Genomic DNA, 12224 nt, shown 5'->3' with positions numbered 1-12224 from the left:
TCTTCTTTTATTTTTCTTAGTAATAATAAATAATTTAATTTTATAAGTTCTTCATATCATTATCAATTCTTATACCTAAATACTTTATACCAATTAATGGCCATCTAAATTGGGTTAGTAATCGACATTGTGTAATCTCCTTTAGTAAGGGGTAGAATTTCACTTTTATCCCAATTTATTTTATAACCTGATATTTTTCCATATTCTTCTAATCTAAAAGATAGTTTGCGCAACGAATATAATGGTTTTGTTAAGTATATCAAAACATAATCTGCAAATAAGTTAATCTTAAATTCTTCCTGATTGACTTTAAAACCCTTAATATCTGGGTCAGTTCTAATTAGTTCAGCTAACGGTTCTATCGCCAGGACAAATAAAGCAGGTGATAATGGGCATCCTTGTCTAGTTGACCTTTTTAATTGAAACGGTGTTGAAATTTGGCCATTTGTCACTACTTTAGCTTTGGGATTCACATTTAGAGCTTTAATCCAGTTTATAAAAGTTGTTCCTAACCCATATTTTTCCAATACTTTATTAAAAAATCCCACTCTAACCTATCAAATGCTTTTTCTGCATCCAGAGCTACTGCTACACTTATTTCATTCCTCTTTTGTGCCAAATGCATTATACTAAGTAACCTAGTTACGTTATCTGCAGAATGTCTATTTTTAATAAATCCAGTTTGATCCATATGTACTAATTTTGGTAAATACTTAGACAATCTATTAGATAATTTTTTTGCTACTATTTTATAATCTGTATTCAGCAAAGATATAGGTCTATATGATGTTGGTTTTAAAGGGTCCCTATCTTTTTTTGGTATTACTGTTAAAATCGCTGTCGTAAAAGACTCTGGGAGGTTATGTGTTCTTTCTGCCTGCTGTATTACCTCCATAAAAGGAGGAATTAATAATTCTTTAAATTTTTTATAAAATTCTGGTGGGAACCCATCTTCTCCTGGGGATTTATTACTCTGTAGTGATATTAAAACTTCTTTGACCTCTTTTAATGAAAAAGGCATATCTAATCCCATCTGTTCTTCTAAATTTAATTTAGGAAGGTTTATTTGTGCTAAAAAAAAATCTATCTCATTAGTATCTTTTTGTGATTCTGACTGGTATAGTTCAGAATATTTTTTTTTAAAGATTTCATTAATTTCTAAAGGTTTATAAGTAATTTTATTTGTATTTATTCTAATGGCGTTAATCGTTCTCGAAGACTGTTCGGCTGTCAACTGCCAGGCAAGGACCTTATGTGATCTCTCTCCTAACTCATAGTACCTCTGTTTAGTTCTCATAATTGCTTTTTCTGTTCGGTATGTCTGTAATGTATTATATTGTAACTTCTTATTGATAAGTTGTCTTCGTTTCTCTTCCGTTACATACCTTTCAGATTCTTTTTCTAATTTTGTAATTTCTTTCTCCAATTGCTATACTTCGGCCATATATTCTTTCTTAATTTTGGAAGTATAACTTATTATCTGTCCTCTCAAATATGCTTTCATTGCATCCCATATAACAAATTTATCATCAACTGAGTTGGAATTTGTATCTAAATAAAATTGAATATGTCTTCTCATAAACTCACAAAAATCTTCTCGATTTAATAATGTTGAATTAAATCTCCATCTATAAGTCATTTCCTCTTTATCCATCATTACCATTGACATTGTTAAAGGGGAGTGATCTGATAATATTCTTGCTTTATATTCAACATTTTTCACTCTGTCCTGTATGTTTGTTGATAATAAAAAGAGATCAATCCTCGAATAACTTTTATGTCTATATCAGTAAAAAGAATAATCTCTTTCTCTTGGGTTAAGTCTTCTCCATATATCGGTTAGATTTAAATCTTTCATCAATGACAAAGTTAATTTTGCTATTTTCGTTTTTGTAACTGTCCTAACTGATCTATCTAAAACTAGGTCTAAACAAAAATAAAAGTCTCCACCTATTAGTATTTTATCGTGGGCATCGGCCAGATTCAAAAAAGTTTCTTGTATAAATTTTATATCATTTTCATTTGGTGCATAAATATTCATCAAGGTCCATAATTCCAAAAAGAGTTGACAATGTATAATCACATATCTTCCCGCAGGATCAATAATTGTATTTTGTATTTTGATTGGTAATGTTTTATTGATCAAAATTGCAACTCCCCTCGCTTTTGAATTAAATGAAGCTGCAGTAATCGTTCCCACCCAGTCTCTTTTTAATTTCTGATGTTCTATCTCTGTTAAATGAGTTTCCTGCAAGAAAGCTATATCTATCTTCATTTTTTTAATATATGTTAAAATTCTTTTTCTTTTTACCGGCCCATTTAACCCATTAACATTAAAACTCAAAAAGTTCAGTAATTTAACCATTATTCTTAACAAAACCAACGTGAACAGACTGCAATTCAACGATCAGACAGTTTCACTTGAAATCAACCAGTCTTCGAGACAGCAGCAGTTTATAAAATTCACTTGAACCATTGAAACATAGAAAAATCGCAATAGGTGCAGAAGTAGGCCATTTGGCCCTTCCAGCCAGCATCGCCATTCAATGTGATCATGGCAAATCATCTAAAATCAGTAGCCCGTTCCTGCTTTTTCCCCATATCCCTTGATTCCATTAGCCCCAAGAGCTAAATCATTGAAAAGGAACAAGCCCATCATATGTTATGAGAGGAATGCAGTTATTATTAATAACGGTGTATTCCAAATGTAACTAAAAGCTCTGGAAAGGACTATCACTGAATTTATCAAACTGCTTCAGGAACATACAAAAGCTTTAAAAACTAAACATTTAGTGTTTTCAGATATCCACCCACAACCTGTGTGTTTGTCTTACTAAATGTTGAATGGATTTAAAGGACTTACCCGTGGTTGAATGGTCTGGAAAGTGGTGAGTCCCAGAGGAGAGAGACTTTGTGGTCTGTTCAATTCCACATTGCTTATAGACCATAAACGGCCTCCCGACTAGCTGCTTATTAGAAACAAATGATCTAAGTACAGCTGGCCTCTTTAAAGAAAAAGGAAGTGTATGAAAACTGGGGATGTGAAACTCTAGATGCAGTAGTAAACAAACCCACTTCTGCATTTGCACTTAATGTTCCCTCACTTCACCAGGTGACTGTGACCTGATCATAACTTTGTGAGTTGATATATGGCAGAACGGTGGCATAGTGGTAGAGGTACTGCCTAACTTTCTCCCCCCCTGCTTCACAATCTGCAAATCCTCAAACCTGTTTCACAACGACTATTTTTATCTCTGGCCTTTGTTCCGACTGTCAACCACCCGTCCCCCCTCGACTATCTCACCTTATTACCTGCCATGCTTGGTCCAGCCTCTCCCCTTTTCCAGCTTTCTTGTTCCTTCCCCCCATCATCAGTCTACAGAGGAGTCTCAACCCAAAATGTCACCTTCTGAAGAAGGATCTCGACCCGAAACGTCACCCATTTCTTCTCTTCAGAGATGCAGCCTGACCCACTGAGTTACTCCAGCATTTTGTGTCTACCTTCGATTTAAACCAGCATCTGCAGTTTTCTTTTGTCACCTATCCATGTTCTCCAGAGATGCTGCCTGACCTGCTGAGTTACTCCAGCACTCTGTGAAATGTTACCTATCCATGTTCTCCAGAGATGCTGACTGACTCACTGAGTTACTCCAGCACTCTGTGAAACGTCACCCATCCCTGTTTTCCAGAGATGTTGCCTGACCCGCTGAGTTACTCCAGCACTTCAAACACTTCAAACTCAGCACTTACAACCCTTCAAACTCTCTCTTCCACACTCCAATGACTATCAGACCAACCTTCCTTCATTTTTCGACGTTCTACATTCAACTTGGTGAACTTCTCTGTACTGCCTCTAAGGCAAGCACAGCTATCCTTAAAAAATGGAGACCAAAACTGCATGCAGCATTCCTAGTGCGGCTTCACCGATGCCCAGTAAAATTGGATGAAAACTGCCCTTTTACATATCATTAACATTTAGTGCAACATAAAGTTGGCTAGTTTGGATAGGATAGGTTTAGAGAGATATGGATAGATAGGACAGGTTTAGAGGGATATGATCCAAACACAGGCATGTGGGACTAATGTAGATGGGGCACATTAGCTGGTGCGGGCACGTTGAGCACACTGTATCGCTCTATATCACCATATTGGGTAGAAGCACAGAGCATCTTGCCTAGAATCGAGAACCAGAGGACATAGGTCTAAGGTCATAGGCCAATTCTCTGAATGCATTCAAGAGAGAGCTGGATAGAGCTCTTAAGGATAGCGGAGTCAGGGGGTATGGGGAGAAGGCAGGAACGAGGTACTGATTGAGAATGATCAGCCATGATCACATTGAATGGCGGTGCTGGCTCGAAGGGCCGAATGGCCTCCTCCTGCACCTATTGTCTATTGTTTATTGTCTATTGACTATCCCAACATTTAAGAGTTAGACAGGTGCATGGATAGGACAAGTTGAGATAGGAATTCTCTGCCGCAGAAGGCAGTGGAGGCCGATTCACTGGATGTTTTCAAGAGAGAGTTAGATTTAGCTCATCGGGCTAATGGAATCAAGGGATATGGGGAGAATACTGATTGTGGATGATCAGCCGTGATCACAATGAATGGCGGTGCTGGCTCGAAGGGCCGAATGGCCTCCTCCTGCACCTATTGTCTATGTTTCTTTGTGTAAGAAGGAACTGCAGATGCTGGTCTAAACCGAGGATAGACACAAAAAGCTGGAGTAACGCAGCGGGACGGGCAGAAACGTCACCCATTGCTTCTCTTCAGAGATGCTGCCTGACGACATGTTTCTTTGTGGTGTCTCCATGGCAACGGGCAGCACCGCCTCTTCCGGGCTTGGGCCGGTGACGCAGTGACGCGAGGCGACGACGCGGGGGGGGGGGGGGGTTGACGCGGTGACGCAGCGGGGGGGGTTAACGCGGTGACTGACGCGGTGGGTGGGTTGACGCGATGACGCAGGGGGGGAGGTTGACGCAGTGACGCGCGGCGATGGCGGCCGGGACCAGGGCCCTTGGACGCGGCGCCTCGCTGCTCCTCCTCCGGGGAGATCCTCTGCTCCGCTCGCCGCCCGCCTGCGGCTACGCCAAGAAAGCAGGTGAGCGGCCGCTGGAGCATCGGCTCGGGCCCGGGGGGGGGACGGGGGGACGTCCCTCCGCCCTTCAGTCAGAGGCGCACAACGCTGCAGTTAGTTACCCGGCGGGGCGGGGCGGGTCCGGGTGACAGGCGGCATCTGTGGAGACGCTCCTTCAAACTCCACCCGCCCCGCCCCTCCCCTCCTCTCCACAGCCTGGCGCTGCCCGTCCCGCTGGGTTACTCCAGCACTCTATGTCTTATCTTCCGTGTAAACCCGCATCCGCAGTTCCTTCCCACAACATGGATAGGTGACGCTTATAACACAGAGTGCTGGAGTAACTCAGCGGGTCAGGGATCATCTGTGGGGAACATGGGTAGGTGACGTTTCGGGTCGAGACTCTCCGGGTCCCCGCCCCCTCCCCCAGTCCGCCCCCTGACCCAGTCCGCCCCCTGACCCAGTCCGCCCCCTGACCCAGTCCGCCCCCTGACCCAGTCCGCCCCCTCCCCCAGTCCGCCCCCTCCCCCAGTCCGCCCCCTGACCCAGTCCGCCCCCTCCCCCAGTCCGCCCCCTGACCCAGTCCGCCCCCTCCCCCAGTCCGCCCCCTGACCCAGTCCGCCCCCTCCCCCAGTCCGCCCCCTGACCCAGTCCGCCCCCTCCCCCAGTCCGCCCCCTGACCCAGTCCGCCCCCTCCCCCAGTCCGCCCCCTCCCCCAGTCCGCCCCCTCCCCCAGTCCGCCCCCTCCCCCAGTCCGCCCCCTCCCCCAGTCCGCCCCCCGACCCAGTCCGCCCCCTCCCCCAGTCCGCCCCCTGACCCAGTCCGCCCCCTCCCCCAGTCCGCCCCCTCCCCCAGTCCGCCCCCTCCCCCAGTCCGCCCCCTCCCCCAGTCCGCCCCCCGACCCAGTCCGCCCCCTCCCCCAGTCCGCCCCCTCCCCCAGTCCGCCCCCTCCCCCAGTCCGCCCCCTCCCCCAGTCCGCCCCCTCCCCCAGTCCGCCCCCTCCCCCAGTCCGCCCCCCGACCCAGTCCGCCCCCTCCCCCAGTCCGCCCCCTCCCCCAGTCCGCCCCCCGACCCAGTCCGCCCCCCGACCCAGTCCGCCCCCCGACCCAGTCCGCCCCCTCCCCCTCCCCCAGTCCGCCCCCTGACCCAGTCCGCCCCCTGACCCAGTCAGCCCCCTCCCCCAGTCCGCCCCCCGACCCAGTCCGCTCCCTCCCCCAGTCCGCCCCCCGACCCAGTCCGCCCCCCGACCCAGTCCGCCCCCTCCCCCAGTCCGCCCCCTGACCCAGTCCGCCCCCTCCCCCAGTCCGCCCCCTCCCCCAGTCCGCCCCCTGACCCAGTCCGCCCCCTGACCCAGTCCGCCCCCTCCCCCAGTCCGCCCCCTCCCCCAGTCCGCCCCCTGACCCAGTCCGCCCCCTCCCCCAGTCCGCCCCCTGACCCAGTCCGCCCCCCGACCCAGTCCGCCCCCCGACCCAGTCCGCCCCCTCCCCCAGTCCGCCCCCTCCCCCAGTCCGCCCCCTCCCCCAGTCCGCCCCCTCCCCCAGTCCGCCCCCTGACCCAGTCCGCTCCCTCCCCCAGTCCGCCCCCTGACCCAGTCTGCCCCCTCCCCCATTCCGCCCCCCGACCCAGTCCGCTCCCTCCCCCAGTCCGCCCCCTGACCCAGTCCGCCCCCTCCCCCAGTCCGCCCCCTGACCCAGTCCGCCCCCCGACCCAGTCCGCCCCCTCCCCCAGTCCGCCCCCTGACCCAGTCCGCCCCCTGACCCAGTCCGCCCCCTGACCCAGTCCGCCCCCCTCCATCATTCTGAAGAAGAGTCCTGGTCCAAACGTCACCTCTCCGTGTTCTCCACAGACGCCCCTGACCCGCTCAGTTACTCCAGCACTTTCTCTTTTTTTTAACCAGTTCGTTACCCGACACTCGCCAATCTCCCGGCCTTTGGCACTTGCATCTTTATAATAATAATAATAATGCATTACATTTATATAGCGCTTTTCAAACACTCAAAGACGCTTTACAGGGATTACTAGAACATAGAGAAGTGAATAAATAGATAAATAAGTAAACGAACACGTGTACACCGCCTAGACGGGCTTGCCCCCCCCCCCCATACCCACCCCTCTATCTCCAGGTCCCTCAGGTCGGCCGACTTGGGGCTACTGACTATCCCGCGGTCTAGGCTTAAGCTCAGGGGTGACCGCGCTTTTGCGGTTGCAGCTCCTAGACTGTGGAACAGCATCCATCTCCCCATCAGAACTGCCCCCTCCATCCACTCCTTTAAGTCCAGGCTCAAAACCTATTTCTACTCCCTAGCGTTTGAGACCCTCGAGGGGCCGCTGTGAATTGTTTATGGATGTGCTGTTATGTTTGTGTGCCATTGTATGTTCGTTTCTTAGTACCTGAACTGATGTATAGCACTTTGGTCAACGTGGGTTGTTTTTAAATGTACTATACAAATAAAATTGACTTGACTTGATATATTGATGAGTGGTAGCTAAGTTCTTCAAGCCATTGGAAGTTAGGAAGTCATAAAGATGTGACTCCAGTGTCTCAATATTTTGCTTGTATCTTTCAGTTTTCAAAGGAAAAGGTAAGGTTGGAGTTAAGGAGGCTTTGCAAGGTCCCGAGGTTTGTAAGGATCCTGTCATTCTGACCACACATGCTGTGGGAGTGAACATCTACAAACAAGGCACAGACCCAAAGCTACTGCCCGACACTGAATACCCTGAATGGTAAGTATTGTCCTCATCTAGATTGTGTGTTTTCATCCTCCAACTACATAAGAGTACCAACTCCTAAGTACAGGAACAGTTCTAGTGGAGGTAGTAGTTGCTGCCCAGTTCAGGGATCCTTCCATTAGGCAATCCATTTTTGTCAGTCAAGATGGCTCCACCTCACTCTACTACAATCCCCGTTTTGTATCGTGGCTTATGATGTTGGAAGGAACTGCAGATGCTGGTTTACACCAAAGACAGACACAAAATGTTGGAGTCATTCAGTGTGTCAGGTTGCATCTCTGGAGAGAATGAATGGGTGACGTTTTGGGTCAGAACTCTTCTGTAGAAGTGCCTCAATCTGAAACGTCACCTAGTCACTAATAGCTCTGCTTTCCATCTGTACTGGTTGACTCCAACATCTCTTCCAGTGCCCTTCTGCACATATACACCCACCTGATAGGACCAGTTTAGATTGGATGGGACAGGTTTAGAGGGATATGGGCCAAACACAGGCAGGTGGAACTAGTGTAACTGGGACATGTTGGTTGGTGTAGGCAAGTTGGGCCGAAGGGCCTCTTTCTTTGCTGTATGAATCAATGACCTGCCCTTTTTGTTCCTGCCACCCCCCTAAACACATTCCCGGGTGAAGCTTGGATTTCCATGTGTTTCATCTAATCTCGTGTAAAACATTCAGTGTACGTAATATGGTATTCGCAGGTTTGATATTAGTACTTACCTGATGCCCATGGCTCAGTAATGCAGTTTTTTCCTTCAGCAAAAAAACAAAACTGCTGGAGGAACTCAGTGGGTCAGGCGTTATCCGTGGAGGGAAATGGACTGATGTCATTTTGGGTCAGGATTGTCAGCTTAGCTTAGAGATGCACCGTGGAAACAGGCTCTTCAGCCCACGATGACCCTGAATGCCCCATACACTAGTTCTATCCTACACACCAGGGGGAATTTACAGAAGCCAATTAACTTATCAACCGGCTCGTCTTTGGAATGTGGGAGCACCCAGAGAAAACCCACGCGGTCACAGGGAGAACGTACAAACTCCGTACAGACCTCGCCCACAGTCATAGTCTCTGCCGCTACGTCACTGTGCTGCCCTTCAGAAAGTTCCCTCCACGGTTACTGCCTGCCCTGGTTTCCTTTTTGCTAAAGATTCCAGCAACTGCCAGCTCTTATATCCAGTGGAGCTTCTGTGTTGGTCACTCGGCGAGTTTATTGTCAACTGGATGCTTTGAGCTGTAAATGAATTGATTCTTTTATTAGATAAATGTCTTGTAGGTTGTTTTCCTTGAACCTCGGACCTCCAAAGACCCTGGATGAACTCGACCCGGACTCCAGGGAATACTTGAAAAGATTAAGAAAAGAACACATGTGGCAACACAACAAAGAGCACAGAGGAAAGAAATTCTAACAAGTTTTGGACATAAGCTGAAGTTATCCATTTCACGAAAATGAAGAATATCTTCAGAGGAGAAAATTTGAGCACCAAGTCTTCAAGACTGTCATTACATGAGGATGTGTGACGTAGCTCTCCGCGAGATTCACAGCTGCACACAGTATGAGCTGTGATGAACACTTACATTGCCTATTAATAATAAGAAAAATAAAGAGCAGTATTTTTATGAAAGTTTCTCTCGTTTTTCACTCTACTCAAAGGATATTGGGGGAAAAAAGTGCATGTTCTCCTGACTCACTATTGTAGTTGCCTTCATCCACTGGACTCATAATTAGTGGGGTAGGAGCCTGCCCAACAGGCCTGCCCTGCCGTCAGTATGATCACGGCCAATCTATTCTCCTCTTCTGTGCTGACTTTCTGCCACCCCTTTACAGGGGCATATAATTCCAGAAATTCACCATTCTCTCGGGGGGAAAAAGTTATTCGCACCTTGGTTTTAAATAACAGGTCCCTTGCTCATAACTTCCTCACCAGTGAAAGTATCTTAACTAACATCTGTTCCTGGAGTGTTAGTTCTCTGGCCAGTGTTCTGGAGTGTTAGTTCTGTGGTGTGAATGTTGCTGGGGTGTTGGCTCTGGTCTTGTTGCTCCTGGACACTTGCACTTGTGCTCCTGGATCTCTATCCAGCACAGAGAACAGATCTTTCGGCCTACAATGTCTGTGCCGAACATGATGCCAAATTATATTAATCCCTTCTGCCTGTTCTATTCCTTGCATTTCCATCTAAATGTACCCATCTAAAAGCCTTTTAAAAGCCACAACCACACCTGCTTCCAGAAGCTCTCATGGGGTTGAGGCTGACTTACCTTTCTTTCCATTGAGGTCACATGAAACTGGAAGCTGCTTGGTGGTAGACACAAAACGCTGGACATGCAGCATCTCTGGGGAGAAGGAATGGGTGACGTTTCAGGTCGTGGCCTTCTTGGTGCTTGGTGGGACGGGCCAGTAATTGGAAAGGTGGTTTGTATGTACTCCGAGCCAAATCAACCCCATTCTCCTGCCTTCTCCCCATAACCCCTGACACCCTTTGGATGCTGCCATGGGCAAGGACACAGATTAGTTTACATATCCTGGCAGTGGCTGTGAAGATAAGAGTTGATACGCATGGCACTAAAGGTGGAAGACATTTACTTCCTGAGGTTAGGCCCTCTCAAAACACTTTACATTGAAAACGTTGGTCATTTTTGCTCCAATGTGGGAAAAGAGGCAGTATGTTTGCACACATCTTCCTACAATGTGATGTTAAGTCTGTAGAATTCTCTGCCTCAGAGGGCAGTGGAAGCCAATTCTCTGAATGCATTCAAGAGAGAGCTAGATAGAGCTCTTAAGGATAGCGGAGTCAGGGGGTATGGGGAGAAGGCAGGAACGGGGTACTGATTGAGAATGATCAGCCATGATCACAATGAATGGTGGTGCAAGACCCTGCAGCGCATAGTGAACACTGCTGAGAGGATCACTGGCGCCTCACTCCCAACACTCCTGGTCCTTTACACCACCCGCCTCACCCGCAAAGCTTTGAGCATTGTGGGTGACCCCTCCCACCCCTCCAACAGCCTCTTCACCCTCCTGCCTTCAGGGAGAAGGTTTCGCAGCCTGAGGTCAAGCACCACCCGACTAAAGAACAGTTTTTTCCACCAGGCTGTCAGGATGCTGAACTCTCTCCCCTCCCTTCCTCCTCTCTCCCCTGCCCCTATTGGACCTGGACTTTAACACCCCACACACACGCACATCCAGCACCAGACACTTAAAAAACGCATTTGAAGTGACTATATTTTATATTTTATGTTGATTGTTGTTTGCTGTGCCTTTTTAATTTTAACTTAGTTTTATGCACTTTGTTCCTCGGGATTGTGGGAAACGGTATTTCGATTTTCTGTCTGTGTAAACTGGCTGAGGATTGACAATAAAATTGACTTTGACTTTTGACTTTGAAGGGCCGAATGGCCTCCTCCTGCACCTATTGTCTATTAATCAGATAATCTTTTTTTAATGTTAGGGGCCATAAGAATTTTGTATGTTTCAGTGAGATCATCTCTCATTCTCCTAAACTCTGGAGAAAATTGGCCAAGTCTGTTTAATCTCTCCTCCCCGCCCACCCCGGGAATCAACATGGCGAACCTTCATTGTAGCCCCTCTACTGCCAGGATTTACTTCCTTTGTTGAGAAGACCAGATATGAACACAGTATTAGTTATTCCTTTCACAGGGGGGGGGGCGATATAATTCTAACAAGATATCTTTTCACTTGTACTTTAACCCACTTGCAATAAAGGCATGTGTTCTCCAACTGCTTTCTGTACTTACGTTAACTTTCAGTGATTATGTAAAAGCCACCAAAGTCCCTCCAACAACCAATACCTTTTGCCATTTAGAATACTCAACTTTTTTACATTTCCCCACCAAAGTAGACTTCATATTTTTCCATGACATTCCACATGCCTTGACCTCACCAACGTTGTGAACCTGTCTATATTCCATGTAAGTGTCTTTGCTCTGTCTTCACAACTCTCACTGGTGTCAGCTTTGTTACCCACAAACCAGGACACATTGTCCTTGGCTCCTCTCATCCGAATCATTGATCGAGCCTGGGTACAGTGGACAGCACGGTGCCACAGCGGTAGTTGCTGCCTTACAGGGCTTACAGCATCGGAGACTCTAGTTCGATCCTGGCTACGGGTGCTGTCTGTACGGAGTTTGTACGTTCTCCACATGACCTGCGTGGGTTTTCTCCGAGATCTTCAGTTTCCTCCCACACTCCAAAGACATCCACATTTGTAGGTTAATTGGCTTGGTATAATTGAAAATTGTCCCCAGTGTGTGTAGGATAGTGTTAAGTGTGCAGGGATCGCTGGTCAGTGTGGACTCCGTGGGCCGAAGGGCCTGTTTCCATGCTGTATCTCTAAACTAAACAGCGGGCCTCTACACTGATCACTGTGCAAGCACTATCTTAGCAAGCCCCCCCCCAATGAAAATATCC

At 47.7% G+C, this 12224-nt stretch overlaps 2 protein-coding genes across 2 annotated transcripts in view; one reads left to right on the top strand and one right to left on the bottom strand.

The window, feature by feature from the left end:
• The window catches only part of LOC144607393 (phosphatidylinositol 4-phosphate 5-kinase type-1 gamma-like), a 187915-nt gene that overhangs the window by 86099 nt on the left and 89592 nt on the right, over positions 1–12224 (bottom strand). The window lies entirely within an intron of this gene.
• On the top strand, positions 4964–9423 carry mrpl54 (mitochondrial ribosomal protein L54). Its single transcript, XM_078423715.1, has 3 exons — positions 4964–5098; positions 7639–7795; positions 9071–9423. The coding sequence occupies exons 1-3, from the start codon at positions 4993–4995 to the stop codon at positions 9201–9203; spliced, it is 396 nt and encodes a 131-aa protein (XP_078279841.1). The 5' UTR covers positions 4964–4992; the 3' UTR covers positions 9204–9423.

The sequence above is a fragment of the Rhinoraja longicauda genome, chromosome 28 (genome assembly GCF_053455715.1).
Source record: "Rhinoraja longicauda isolate Sanriku21f chromosome 28, sRhiLon1.1, whole genome shotgun sequence".
Lineage (NCBI taxonomy): Eukaryota > Metazoa > Chordata > Chondrichthyes > Rajiformes > Arhynchobatidae > Rhinoraja > Rhinoraja longicauda.
The sequence above is the reverse complement of the archived record's forward strand: the minus strand, read 5'-3'. Positions and strand labels throughout refer to the sequence as shown.